The sequence below is a fragment of the Clinocottus analis genome, unplaced genomic scaffold (assembly GCF_023055335.1).
Source record: "Clinocottus analis isolate CAN_PGR_092001 unplaced genomic scaffold, fCliAna1.0.p SCAF_4, whole genome shotgun sequence".
NCBI lineage: Eukaryota > Metazoa > Chordata > Actinopteri > Perciformes > Cottidae > Clinocottus > Clinocottus analis.
The window spans coordinates 13,627,280-13,643,185 of NW_027176153.1; the positions used below are offsets into that span (position 1 = coordinate 13,627,280).

Genomic DNA, 15,906 nt, shown 5'->3' on the forward strand with positions numbered 1-15,906 from the left:
AGTGAAGAAACTTGAGTTCGACTAAAAAAACAAATCCCATGAATATTCTTATCATTTGCGATCAAACTGAAAAACAACTTCCTCTTTATTACTTGATGTTTAGAATTGAATATTCATGGTAGTGTTTTCAGAGGCAAATGTGATGGTCAGTTGAGATGATGCTGTGAAAAGATAGTATGGCCGTCTGCAATGTGAGTTTGCATATCTGCCATACCGCAGATTCTGGCGTCGGGCCATCGTTTCTATTTTCATATCCTCCAACGGTGGTCACTTGAGACCGCCAACAGGCGATCCGACCATCAGGGGGCGGATGCGAGGCTCGGCGTCTTCTTGACGGAGCTTTGAAATAAAACATCCAAACATCAATGTCTCCTCTCTTCAAACAACGGCTCCCATTTAAAAGTCTGTGTGTGCCATGATCACTTAACATTAAGCCACTTCCATATTTTTAATATCACACAATACAAATCATATCAAAAACTAGGGCTGTACCGAATAGTTTGAAACTTTGAAGTTTCATTCATGGTTTATAATTCACATTCAAATGATTATCTTTGTCAATATTTTACAGAAACATCGTGTGCAGTGGTCCCCTCTCCCACTCAGACACACAAGCGAACAACTCTGTCTCGACTCCGTCCTCAGGCCATCATTTGTTGAAGAAAGCTAGACGATTTCCAAAATGCACATAACACAGAATATTCTGCTTTAATACATATTTGTTAGCAACCAGCCTTTCAAAAACAACATTTTTGCTGCGGCAAAAACCCTGTCTCCCATATGCAGCAGCGCAGCACAAACCTGGAGGATAAGAAGGGGCGATGGCCCAGCAGCAAAGCACCATGTATTACATCTATACAACCACAATAACACAAAATGATATTTCTTCATTTGTTGGGGGCGACAACAGACATTCAAAGCTTCATTTAAAAACCTCAATCAAACCTCGGGATGAGAAAAAAATGACTTTTGCTCCAGTAAGTATTGGTGAGTGGGCAGGAATAGAACAAAGATCTGGGGTGATTAGATTCATGGAAAAGAGACGGCAAGCTGGTTTGTAATCAAAGATTTAAAATTCACTCAACACTTATGCCGATTACCGGGGCTCAGCGGGCGTTAATGCCGCTCCACCAGAAATGTCTTAAAATGCATAGCAGGGCGCAGATTCAAGCGATTATTTTTATAACATTTTAGTACTGATAGTAGTAATAGAACACCTTAATATCGACAGGCAGAGGAAAAACCATTCGGAAAACTTATCAGCACGAGCCTAACAGCTTCTCAAACCACACTTGAGTGGTCTGTATACTGGCACCAGGAGAGAGGAGGGGGAGATGAATCATACCTGACAAGACCATTTCCTTTCATTGTCATCCCTGCTGATTTGGCTGTGGGGGTTGGAAGCTGCTGCCAAAACACAAACAAGAGGGATAATGTGTATAATGACAGTCTTCTGTCTGGTTTTAGTGTTTGAATTCACACTGAATGTTGCGTTTCTTAAGGAAACTTCCATTTCATGAAATGGCTTCAGTAGGGCAGTGTCTCATTAAATGATTTAAATGGGCGACTCATACTAACAACTAAAGGAAATGCTCATTTGTGCATTACATTGCCGCATAGCTACCTCAAAGACATGATGCCATAACAAGACAAACAAGTGCGTAGATAATCTAGTGATGACCAGGAACACATTTTTCAAGATTAAAGGGTTGATTTGCATATGGCAAAATGACTATTTTCCTACTTCCAACTTGTGGACATGCAGAGTCTTTCAGGTTTCTATCTACCAAACAAAGGAAATTAAGGAAAGTTAGTTTTAAAAAAAGTTGTTTAAGTGCTGTGCCCATGTCATGCATGTAAATATTTAGAAAACTGAATCCATAACATGCAGGTAATGAAAAATAAATAAATCGTAGCTCAAAATCTTGTATCATGCTTTCAACTAGCTCAAGCAAACTCTCTTTATGTGCAAGATAAGAGTTCACGTATGCGTATTTTAGAAAAGGGACAGATCCGAGCAGATATCGGTACCAGGCTCCAATATGATGTAATTCATGTCTCTGATATGTGGAGGTTACCAATTCACATAAATATGCAATAATAGTGAAGAACGTCCCTCCAGCCGCATTACGGCTGCAAAAAAGAGCAAGATAGCTACGATAGCATCTTTAGCACACAGGTGGAATGGCTGCTCTGAGGCTGGAACAGCAGATAAAAGTGCAAGATAAGAGTTCACAAACACGGCTGTCCTGCCATGGGTTTTATCACAGTGACGGTCTCTCTGCCTGACTGGCTGTGCGCTCAATGAAGATTCATTCCAACGCTCAACGAAAGGGCGCGCACATTAAACGATATGGCCTGCCGTTTGTTTTGCCCGCTTGAACAAAGGACGAGTCACGGTCAACATTCAGGAAACTTTTAGCAGGTATTAATAATCTAGCTTGTGCCACTATTTCCAACTCTGCAGAGCAACTTCTCACCCCAACAACCTATCACAAACAGACATTAGGCCTTGACTTTCATTGTTTGATTAAAATGGATTAAACATCTGGTAACATAACAATGCAGATTTAAGAAGCAACTTCCATTGCGTTTTTTTTTAACGTATTTCATACGTTGTCTTAGTTTCTTAGATAGTGTAGCTATTGCTTCCGTTCATCACTCGCTCTGTCAGCGACAGACTTCAGCGTTTATAAAAGCGGACTCCAGCTTTGCTGTGGTCCAGCCAAAACCAGACAGCTCTTTTTATTTAATCTTCGACAGTTTTGGCAGATGCCATTCCCGGTTCACCACACTGATTACCATACAGCACCACCACTTCGGCAGAATGCCGCCATCGCTACAAATGACAGGAATCCACCAAGTGCAATGAAGACACGCTCCAGAGTTTAGTCGATAGCTGGAGGCGGGATGGATTTTGATGGAAAAAGCCGAGTCGTCATTCTCGAAGCAAGAATGCCTTTAATAGTAGTTAGGTTTTATTTTTCAACTATCCATATTAGTGCTCTATGGTGCACAAAATATGCAGTGATGTCAATGTTTCTAAATCACCTGAATCATACTTTTGGCATTTCTCTAATCTGCAACTATTAATTCAAAAATGTTGTTCAACTTTTTCAATACATTTATGTTTTTCAAATATAATTAACCAAATTTGTTAAGTATCGGTTTGATGCCACTTTTTTTTGCATTCTACTGTACATAGATCATACAATAAATGTATTAATCCAGGAAATAATTGGGAGATACAGCTCTATATTACTTTGCGGCTGATAGAAAGAAATATTAATATATTGGAGACAATGTTTTTGGAAAGAAATGTTGCTGTTAATTGCTTTTAAATATAATTCATCAGTACAGGAAAATGTATTTAATTAAAATTATATTGTATTCTGAGGATAACACATTACATTTTGGGTGAAAAATTGCTCTTTAAATTTAAAGGTTGACATTTTGCAGATTAGACAACTTGTTAATTGCTGAGCTTTACAGCTGCTGTGAGGCGGAGTTTGTTTCCTGGACAGCATTTAGGCTCGTTGTTTCCACCTGTTTCCAGTCTGCTGCAAGGAGTTAGAAGATTGAAGCTTCATAGATAGCGTACTGACATTAAATTCATTATGTTTCTCGTTAAAACAATACATTTGAGACATTTCTGATAGAGGAATAGCATGTGTAACATGTTGTTAAGTTCGGCTTGCCGTTGAGACCACACCACTCAGCTGCTAAGGCCTGAGGGATCTCGAGGTCAGCTCAGTCTAACAGCTCTGCTCAGCGGCTCTGCAGCCCGCTGCGCTGAGCCATCCTAACACCTCAGCCGGAGTGAGATTACTCCCTGAGGCAGCGGGGCCTCTGATAATTACAGTGGAGGTGTGTTAAGCCTCTTCACACGTCCAGAGAATGAAACACATTCCCTTCACCTCGGTTAGATGACAGTCTGTGATTGTGTATCTGTTCGATAACCTGCAACTATCACATGAGGAAAAAAACAACATAATTGAATACTTTTAAGAAATGTTTCACATTTGATGAGGATCATTTCTCTATCCGGAATGCAGTTCTCCATGATGAACGAGAACGAGACTTCTCGCCTCTTTTCTGTCATTAATCTTCACCTCAGCCAATATCTAAAATAAATCAATAAGTAAATGATTTAATAGGCAAACAGTATTAGTTATGATGAATATTTGATCTTTGCACTCTACGTCAACCAATAAGCTGACCCCATGACAAATGACTCTTTGGCACAATGAGATGCAACAATAAAATGGTAAAAGAAAAGAACACTGTAATAAATTCATTTGGGGGAACAAAAAGTGGTCAAAATACAGAAGGAAAGATTACGCGCGAATTAATAAATACATATCTCTACAATTATTTTTTATAAAAACGTTTAAAAATGTATAAATCAAATGAACACAACAATAAATAAATAAATAAATAAAAGTCAAAATAAATGGGGAAAATAAATAAATAGTAAAGAGTTAAATGAACGGTAAATATTATATCAATTACTCTATGCCTTCAGAGTCATGTTTTTATACATTTTAGATTTTGGCCGGTTCTGTCCTCTACTGATTGGACGTGACCAAGAAAAAAAGCTAATTGTGGCTATACAGTTTGTGGTTATTATCGAAATGTATTTGACCGTGTGGTTGTTACTTGGATATTAATTACCACAAGTGAACAAAAAAAAGTTCCCCCTCGTGCTCTCAAAGTCACAGCGGGCGCTATTTACTTTAAATGTGCAACACTTGTCCTATAATCCTGTATGTGTTGGGGATTAAAGTCTAAGCTTTTATCACTCATCAATGATCTCTCGTCTCACAGAGGAAAGCTTGCCGGAGATGGATTGTCTAGATGGGAGAGCACAGACGCCTGAAGAGAGGATTTAGAAGCAGAAAAGTAAAGGATTAGAGACTTGGGTTGACGTGATTGGCAGAAAAATCACATGCTGCTGCTGACGCATCATCCACATGCCGCCGCAGATAAATGCAGCAAGCAGAAAAGAAAGAAGAAAAAAAATGCAGGAGAGGAAACACGCATCATCTCTACACCACAGAATACAAACCTGCTGCAAAACAATCACAACTGCAAACACAATCAATTCTGAGTGATTAGTGAGGATTACAGTTGCCTTGCATATCAGCCAGAAGAGAAATTATGTGTCTCCAAAACATGGCAATAACCATCAGAGTTTTAATCTGAATCTCATAATTCCATTGTCAGTGGGACGGGAACATCTGATGCAACACTCCCCAGTGAACTCTGTGCCTTTAGGCTGGAAGAACTGCACCAGTCAATGTCAAATGCGAAAGTACCTGAGAGCAGAACTTATTTTCATTTCCGGAGCAGAAAGATAAGACTATTTCCTTACTTAGAGTACATCTGCCACCAAAGGAGAGCAATTTGTCAAACACAAATCTGTAAAATTAGACAAGAAATCCTTTTAAGGAGCAGGAATTTGCCTGCCGTGTCATAACATGTGCTGTAAGCCAATAAAACACCGACACTCATAGATAAAGGGTCTTCTTATTTATCGTGGCCAAAACTAAACGCATCAGCCATGGCAAATGAAGGCTTCTAGCTGAAACATTGATCCTTGTCACTACTTTCCAACCAGTTTGGGGCTGGGAACGCTTGCAACTCTCCATAGCCTGTGCTTTTCCTGTCGTAACAAGTCAAAATGTGTCCCATCAAAGAGATTCATAGCTGTTGTTTGGGGGGTTTTATAAGGGTCAGTTAAATTAAAATAAACAATGAGTACCATATTTTTAAGTAAAACACAAAAAGCATAGATTCAGGTACACATCATCGTGGAACATTTTAATAAATAAAACCAGAAACAGCTGGAATCCAAACACAATGAATGGGTCCCATCCAGTCCATGGCTGAGGACGAGCGGTATCGCCGGTAGCGGTTGAGGCTGCTTCCTGTCTATTGACTTACATCCAGCCCTGCCGGTTTGTGGCCGGCCTGTGGTGCTGCTGTGCGTCACTGCCTGCTGTTCGGATAATCACAGCACCACTGAGAGCTGACTGGTAGTTTGTACACCAGTTGGCCAACAGAAATTGAGTAATTACACTGCAGGGAGTTTCAGTGTGGACCGTTTATGTTGGCATCTGTTTGAATTTGTAGCAAAACACCAAAATGTGACAAGGATGTACTGCAGCAACAGCACCTCCAGTTTCTTATTCAAAAGAAATTGATAATGATCCTCAAACACCATAAAAAGATGACTTGCCAGCAGTCACTGCTTAAATCACATTTATTTAAATATAATCCATAATCTCTCAGAGAACACATCGGTTTTCACTCAGCTCCTTCGATATCAGTCTAATTTAAAGTAGCCCTTTGGTTTATTCATAATTTTGCTTTATCTATTTCTTAACAAGTTGCATGCTCAATTAAAAATAAAGATATAAAATTAAGTCTCAGTTACTAAAAGTGATTCAACATACTAGTACAGTAGGGGATTGTAATAATTTGTTTGATCCAGCAATTTAAACTCTGTTCGTTCAAACACACCCACACACACACACACACACACACACACACACACACACACACACACACACACACACACACAGAGGTTTGTGCAGATACAGTCTCCAGATACTGTATTAAGGTTTCCATCACAGCTGCAGCTGCATGAAGTATGCAAAACATGACAATTAAATAAAAACACAGGGCTGCATTTTAAATGTATGCAAAGCTGACCTCTTTTGCACCTGTATCCATTAACACATGATTTAATCATTGAAATTAAATCAGCTGCACAAGTCTGTGTATACATCATTTATCATACACCTATTGGTGAATGATAAATCATAGACAATGTTGTAATTTCCATCTACATTCAGTCTGCCACTGCTGTTGGAACTAAATGACCTACTGATGCTTCTCCCCTGAAAAGGTAAGATGAATAATGACGAGAGTGATATGATGTATTGTCTTCATCAAGGGCTTTAATGTAATAAGGAGAAGATCGCAGTTTGTTATCACACTGACACTCTTACCAAGTAGCAAAACTTTAAAAATTGCGCTCCACTGTTGATTAAATAATAAACATTATCGAGCATTGAGACCGTTTTTTTACCTTAAAGCAGGCGTTTGCTTCCCTCTGCATTGAAACGTCTACAAATGTATCACAGGCCTCTGTGCACAGTTGTTGTTAGCAGCTCCCGTACAGACCACACTCATTTTGACTTTATTAGTTTGTCCTAACATCCCAACCTTGGCGCCTCTGGAACACGTTATCTGCTAGCTAGTTGTGAGTTGCTAGCTAGTGGTTGCTAGCTCGCTGTTAGAAGGAGGAGACACACGTGCTAACCATGTTGGCGGGCTAGCTAGCGTCCAAGTTGCTGTTATTCTCTCGCTACCTCTCTGTTTCTATCCTGAAAAACAACTGCTTAGACCATCTTTACGTGTTATTAATGTCGTTGCCTATTTATTCGCTTGCTGCTTTCATCAGACCCTCTCCTCTAATTTTGGTTTGATTAGTCCACCATTTAAAATTATTTGAATAACCCAGATCCCTCGTCGCTTCAGCCCAATAATCCATGTGTGTGTGTGTGTGTGTGTGTGTGTTCGCGCGCGTGTGTGTAGACAGCATCACTGTGAGGTAGCAGGTAAACCAAATGCAAAATACAAAAGATGAAAGAGATTTTAAAAAATGATATAGTCAACTAGAAAATAACTTTTTAATGCACCATCTTCTCCCAGAAACAATATTCCTGGTATGCATAAATATTCATAGGAAATGTGGCCACAATTTTTAATAGGGACTATTTCTTTGGAAAGAAGTAGTTCTGACCATTAATATGTCTCTCAAGAAAGAAAAGAATATATCATACACTTTTCACTTTTCGTTTTTTTGTCAATATTTGTTTTGTTAAAAACAATTCTGCAGATGGTCCGTTAACAATATCTAAACATAATTTGGATATTGTTAAGTTCTTTTGTATTGCAGTACATTACCTAACCTACATTGCCTTAGAACTAAAGTGTATTCACATTTGTCAGGCAGCAACCTAGTTCGACGATTGTTTAAGCTTTATTTGCATACATCAAAGTAGATGGTAGTCTATTGCGGAGAAAAGGAAACTCTTTCAAAATGAAAAAAATCTCAGATATTATGACGTTTGTGAAGCTCAAAAGGCGAGATACATTCTACTGTAATGTCCTTGAGGTGTGTTGTGGTTCTCATCCCTGAGGTATCAAACATGTTATCTTTTTATGGGCTTTATTGCACTGCAGATAAAATCAGTAGGTTGAAGTATTTTTCTCACTGGCTTGCTTGGTTAATATCTCCTGTAAATGCTTTACAGAAACAATTTTAAAACACACACAATCTGTACTCAGAATGACACCTATGTGTGACAGAATGTGCCAACACACAAAATCTATATTAAAAAAGTTTTTTTTTTTTTTGGCAGAGGATAGAGGAGCAGAAAAGTAGATGCAGAGACATCGCCCACTGACCTCCAGTCTGTTTTCAGTCAGGCTCTTCTGGCAGAGTGCTCATTCATCTGAAGGTTAATGGAAGTTGGAGATGTTCAATTTAAACGCAGAAATGGGAAAGTGGTGCATTGTAAATTTTGTGTGCCAGGTGTCCCATGGTCTGCCGCTTCAACTCAAATGACTGCCTTGACAGCAGTTTTCATCTGCGAGGAGTTTTTAATAATATGCTCTGAAGGCTATTAAAGCGATTCCCAGAACAACTTGATCTAAAGTGCTTTGCTCCCACTAAAGAAACATCACCTACAAACACGCAATTAAAGAGTGATTTGTATAGTTTACAGTCTTGGCTGGTGGACCACTAGTCGCGAGCTCTATAATAGTTCACATGTGATTCTGACGTGATTTAGCGGCACAGATGGCAATACTATGGTTTCTAACTCATGTGAGGAAGCGTAGGCCACTGGTGCAGAAGAATGACCCGCATTCATCTGTGATTGACTTGTCAGAAACAAGTCTAGACATAAAGTACATCAGGGCATGTTACATGATCATAATCTTTCTTTTACTCTGGTTGGGTCATACATTCACTGTTAATCCTGACCACAAATCCACTAAGGTGAAAATTCCTTCTCAAAACAAACCGATACAGTCACAATAATATTATCCTGCAAAAAGACCAAATACTGCACAGGAGGCATCGTGAAAACACGAGATTCCTTCTAACTTTCTCTGTTTGTGAGCATCAGGCGCAACATTATTCATGCTCTTTGTAGATCATGCACTTGGTATAAACACTATTTTAAAAAAGATTAAATATTAACAAAGATACATAATACTGAATATAATATTAAGATTAGTCAGCATGAAATATTTTTACTTTTTTATTTTTAAGTGTCGTGTGAAACAGTTTCCTCTTCTTTTGATAGATTATTATTATTATAGATGTTATTATTATGTAGATTGTGCAAGATCATTTTAAATCTGTCTGAATGATAATCTAAATCCCGGGACTTTATTTCTTCAATAAAGTAACACAGTTTTGATGAAAATTCAAATGAATAATAATATCAATGCACAGGTCGAGTTATAAATATAATGTCAACTCATTCTCATTTTTTTTTATTAAGCACAAACTCAATGAATCAATAAAGACCCAAATGAGTAACTCACCATGTGAGGAAGTGGAAAAAAAAGGATGTGTTACCTTGCTGGGTGCACACATTTACTGTACCGGCAAACCTCTTGCAACGTGACTCCTTCTACATGATTAGCAACACCAAGAGCATGAAACTAATCTCTTACTGCAGGAAAGCCCTCCGGGTAAGGAGGTGTGAGGAATCTGCGAGTGTGAACACAAGTGGAAGCGGGAGAGGAATTAATCACTTCAAAGAAGACCAAAATATGTTCTACACCTGCAGTGGTCACATATTAAAACTTCAAATCACGTTCACTTCTCCTGAGCAGGGATTTACCAACGGTTTATTGAGGTATTAAGGGGATATTCAAGGGTAAAGTGACGGTAAGAAAGGAAACAGTCTCATACGTTGACTGCTAAACTGACATACTCTCATCATTGACAAACAAGTAATCATTAACCTCTATCAGTGACAATCAATTTAGCACAGCTTCAGGGCAGTCAGATCCTTTTTTCACACATTTGTCAGATGCTCTGCCAACTCGGGTTCTCACAATGGAAAACTATCCGAAGCAATTCATTTCAGTGTAATTGCAGCTTTAAACAACAAAATGCACAACAGAGGAAAGTGAGGAGAGCGATAATAGTCAATAATCAAAAATTAATGTTGGGCGGTAATCAGTTCACGTGCCAATTTATTTTCCGACAGACATGAGAAAACAGGAAGCTTTTGTTTGAATTGAGTAACAGCCACAAGGTGAGTTGTGAGAGACAAATATATCAGGTCGTGGTGAGGTTTAATGAGAAGCTTTAATGATTTCAGTTACGTGGACGGTACATTTGACAGCACACACACACACACACACACACACACACACACACACACACACACACACACACACACACACACACACACACACACAAAGTCACGGGAAGAAATGATGCTCTACCTAAAATGGACTAACCTTGAGAATTCATAGACATGAACTTTTCCAGAACACTTAAAAACTAATTTAAAGAACTAAGTTGTCACACTTCCCCAACAAACGGGAACATTGGCTACCGAGGGATTTCTGACAACACATCACAACACTGAACACAGAACCAATCAAACCACCAGTGGGGAGTTAGAGAATTGTTGCAGGATTATGCACCTGGCACTGCCACGTGAATGCGATTCATGAGGCAAAAAAAATAAAAAAAATCTGTCAAGTGTTATTCTGCCAGGGAACCACCAGAAGGTTGTTAATATTCAAGTCTTTGGGCATGAGCAACACTCATGAAATGTTTTTTTTCTCTCTCTGCAATTCAGGAAGGCCTTTGCATATAGCTGAGGGACTTCTGATCCAATGATGGGTGACAGCCAAAGATAACAAAAAAATCCCCCTATAATTACTGTTCAGATATTGCGGGCCAGCACTACTGTGGATTAGTCTTCCCGCAGCTGTGTAACAGTATGTAAGGTTGTTGCTAAAAATAGAAATAAAAAAATAAAAAACACCCATGTCTTATTCACACAATTTGCAGCTTGCTCACTTTCTTGCCCCCCATCCCCTCCCTTCCTCTCCCTCCTCTCTCCTTCCATCTCCCCCTTCTCTTCCCTTCCCTCTTCTGCACATCTGAAATCACAGACATGCAGCACAAGCTTCAAAGAGCATAGATAACTTGGGGAGCGCGAGACTGACTGTAATTCAGCCCAACACATGCAACGATAGTGTCATTTGCACAACCAGAGTGACATTTGGGTTCAAATTTGTGACTGATCAACAGGCATCGGAGGCGAGGAGCTGTGAATGAGTACCACAGTGTGACTTCAAGTTGTCTTTACGTTTGAATGGGACAAAGCAACAGAAAAGGAAGAAACATATGTGTAAAGCTAAAATGCAACAAAGACTGAATATTTAGTGTCATTTCAGTGTGCGAACGCCAAATTGCAAAGAAAGCTTGATGTGCCTGCAAACATTTAAACAGGCATGTGTTCTCTGTTGATTATCCAATCAAGTAAAGTTATTGTTTTAATCGTTCAAATTGGGGAAACCTATCCAATCTAATGACGACTAAAGACAAAAAAAAGAGTAGGCTCACAGAGAAACAGTTCTATAAAAAAAAAAGCCATTCAGAAATGTTTCAATTGAAAGAAACTTTTCCAGTTAGGAAAATAGGAAAGCAGTTGCTTTCCTATGGCAAAATTGGCAGCTAAAAAAAGCAAATCATTTGAGACAGATGAATGAGAAATGAAATCACACAAGTTACGGCTCAGCTCAATGCAAAAGAAAAAGCTCAAGGTCCTCCTTGTGTGGCAATTGAGTCAGAGGAATAAAAATCAATTTTTGTACCACAGTGAATGAACATGCCAGCAGATACAGGACAATCAAGTACATACAATCAAATAGTTCTCATCAGGTCAGCCATGAACAAAAAGGTGCCATTTTCTGTTTGAGGAATTATGTAACGCCTTGTAACAGAACATCCGAGGCAGATTGTGTCTGTGGGGTTTGATCCTGAAAAGAAAAAGCCACAAGACCTCAAAGCTCAAGCATACAATTCACACCGACACTGTTCACATATATGAATAATACATATTTGCGCCCATGAGCAGAGTTTGAATGGTATCTGTAGGTGTCTGACACCCACACCGCAGAGAACCCCATCAAACATTGACATAAATTAAAAGAAAATAATTACATAAGCGCAAACAATATGCACAAACAACAAAAAGCAAACATAGGGGACTTCACAAAGGCATTTATTGGAAGACTACTGTATTGTAATATAATCTACAATTGTCCGAGCTCTTGTGTCAAGTGGTTGAATGTATTTTTAGTCTGCGTCTAAATTACTTCTTGACGCTTTTGAGACCTGTGGCATGTTCGGTCGGACAGAGATCAAAGGAGTGATTCCAGACGCATGCAAGAGAAGGTCTGCTCCTGCGAACCCACAAATACACACACACGACAGCACGGACACATCTTCATATCTCTCTTGTGCATGAGAGCAGCACCACAGTCTATCATCACTCACACATCCCTGTGTCAAACTGGATTAAATGATTCAATATTGATGCAAACAGCACAAAATGCATTATGTAATGTTTCCTCGGAAAAAGAATGTAAAACCTATTCAATTTAGAAAGCCATGCTGCATGAAACCTGCAACACAAATTGTGTCTTTTTTTCAACAGAGAAGAAGCCTATATTTAACACCCCATATAAAGAGAAAAGGAAACATTATTTAAAGTATTGAGAGACCTGAACGATAAATTGAAAGCAATGTTAATTTTTCAGTGAAACTGAGACACACTTCTTCAACTCTTGCCTCCTAAAACATATTCATTTTGCAAACCAATATTGCTGTATTTATAGTCTCATTTATCATTATCGGAACAGTCTACTTCTAAAACAGTCTGTATTCATCATCAAATACAAAAGAGCAGTGGGTGCACTCATTATTAGATCATTACACGCAATCAAGTTACACCTTATCAGGATCGAGCAATGCAAAAACAACTTTGATATTTTTGCAGACTTTAGGATGTTAACACTCACTGGCTTGCATGAGCTGACCCTGACGCCCAAACACCTGGGAGAAAGGGCTGCGGTTGCAGGTGAGCATCTCCTCCATGGCTGAACTCCTCCGGGAGGGAAGAGGTCCTTCGTCTTTGGAGAGAGAGAGAGAGAGTGCACTGTGGATCAGCCTCCGAGTGTGGAGACGGTCGACTGTTGCTCTGGAGCGATCCTCTCCTCTTGCCCTCTCTCAACTGCTCATTTGCCTCTGAAGCCACCTCACGACCTCTCCTACGTCTTTCCCTACCGCCTCCCGGCCGACCGCAGATCAGTCCTGTGTCTTGCTGCCTCAGATGCCGCGAGAGTCGCTGCTGCTCCAGAGCTGATGGGAGATCTGTGTTGGGTTGCTCTCAGCCTGCTCATTAGTGCTCCAGTGTGGCGCTGCTTCAGACGGAGAGCACGGCAAACACAGCATGAACAAAGCAAGAGAGAGAGAGCGAGAGGGAGGGAGAGAGAGAGAGAGAGCGATGAGAAGGAGAAGCCTGCTGCAGAGAGGAGACGGACTCTCTCCCCTGACGAAAGTGAGAACAGAGATGACTGTGTGTAAAATCTGTTTTAACATTTTACTGTAGCTGCTGCTGCTTGTAGTTTCCCCATCTCTCCTTTGTCTCCCCTCTTTTAAATTCGATATGACTTCTCAGGCATATACGTTGGGAAAGTGTCAAGACAGATGCAGAGCAGGTAAGGATGACAACATCTGACTTTGGCAGAAAACAAATTTGGCAAGTTTGTGGACTGTCGAGTCTGCACTGCAAGCGAAGCAGAGACTCAATGTGGCCCGAGGTCTGTTTGTGAAGGAGCATCCTTATTCGATGGGAGCTTGGGAACAAAAAAAAGGAGGAAACTCGACTCTCAACATAGACAGAAACTGAAAATTACCCGACACAACCAATCATGACTTTGTGGTTTCGCTTGCTAGCATGCACACACTGTGTAACTCAAAGCTTCGTCTCTGGATTTTTATTTGGCGTATACCTCCCCTCACCCCCACCCCGCCTTGCTTCTTGACTTCAGGTATTAACTTCCAAATATAGACAGAAAAGCATCCTGCATCTCGCTATCTCTCACTCACACGCAGACAGCCAGGTGTATGCAGGTCTTATGCAGCACTTTGCTTGTACAGGCAAAAAATAGTCCATCCGCGAGTCCCGCTCAAAGCCAGTCAGATTCTGAACAGAAAACTCAAACACAGAAGGGAAAATCAGTTTCAAACTAAAGGGGCCAGTGGTTCATTAAATATGGATCCACATCCTTTATTAATGTCCTCATTACCATGTCTGTTCCGGTCCTGAACAGCATGCTGAGAGGGAAGAAGAGACTTGTGCAAAAGTACTTTATCCCAGCATCCTGTTTGCATTATTTGATTTCACCAGAGCTACATTGGTTACCGTTATAATGTCAACGTTAGGGTCGTCTTTTCTTTGTACTCGCTGTCACGCCTACATATGTTAAAATATTAGAATGTTTAAGGGAGATGTGGCCCAAAATGTTCGGACTGCACAGAAAGTAAGAATAAGTTTAATGTTCAGTAAAGAGTTCCTGAAACACAGAGACATCCTGACGTTAAAGAATGGAAATCACATCAGCCTGAACAAGCAAAGCCAGAGATGGTGACTCAGCTCTTTCATCTGTCTTCACATGGAGATCCTGACAGGTCCCTGTCATCGTTTCATGCACTGTTCACATAACTCGACTTGTTTTTTGGTTATTTTTTGCTTTTCTACAAACCGAAAACAGGACAGTCCTCAAACCCACCTACTGCCGGAAGGAAAATCTATCTTACTGGCTTCAATTCAGAATTGATATCGTTCATCAAACTTTAAATGAGACTGATGAAATCAACGCCGAGGAGCTACTTTTCCTCCTTAGACTTCTGGGATGAGAGTTTTTATTTTCGATCATCTCTGATCGTGCGTCTTTAGAACTTCCTGTGAGAATTCAACACGGCCCTGGGCTAAGAGCCGCAGCTGTGTTGAGCATACAAATGCAGCTTCTCAGTTTGAGGTTATTGCTGAGCTTGTGAGCGCTGGGAGAAGCTGTACCTCAGGGCCGTGGTTTCTTACTCTATAGGTACACTGGCACAACTCCTAACGATGGAAAAATTATTTGCCAGGTGTTGCTACTTAAAAAGCATATGAAGCCTGGTCCTGTTATGTAACTGAGAGGAACAAAAGATATCCAAAGAATCCAAACCACCAGCGTAGATTTGTCACTAAGGTGCTGAAATCTTCTGAAGAGTGAAAATAAAAGTGTTTCACCCGGGGAAGAACAAACCCACAAGCCGTTACATAAGAACACACGGCGGCAGACTGTACCCGCTCGCTGCGCCTGCTGCTGCTGGAATGTGTGCATCTTCATTTTATTACCGTGTTGGCTATAAACATGACACAAGGGGATCAGGGGATTGCTCTGATATCTTAATATCACTGGAAACCAACACAGCCACTGTTTGCAATCCATTTTCCTATTATTTGTCTGTAGCAAATTCTGCATAACTGGTCAAATGTAATTCATGAAAAATTACATTCAGGCAGAGATTACTTTCACAAACACTTACAGTACATTTGTTTATAGTACAGTGTAGTATAGTGTATAGTTTGTCTGTGCACTTTATTTTATATTCTATTGTAAATGTAATATGTTTCTATTTCTTTCACTGTGTTGATTGTTGTTGTTTATCTAATATATGCACCACCCGCCAAGACAGATTCCTGGTATGGAAACATACCTGGCAAAAAATGGTTCTGA

General features: G+C 40.0%; 1 protein-coding gene across 3 annotated transcripts in view; it reads right to left on the reverse strand.

The window, feature by feature from the left end:
- LOC137800117 (kazrin-like) overlaps positions 1 to 13,518 on the reverse strand; it is a 149,243-nt gene extending 135,725 nt beyond the window's left edge. For all 3 annotated transcript variants that reach the window (XM_068597148.1, XM_068597146.1, XM_068597147.1), the window contains exon 1: positions 13,141 to 13,518. In XM_068597148.1, the coding sequence (XP_068453249.1) occupies positions 13,141 to 13,216 (76 nt within the window). In that variant the 5' untranslated portion in view covers positions 13,217 to 13,518. The remainder of the gene's footprint in view (positions 1 to 13,140) is intronic.
- Between the last annotated feature and the right edge of the window lie 2,388 nt (positions 13,519 to 15,906).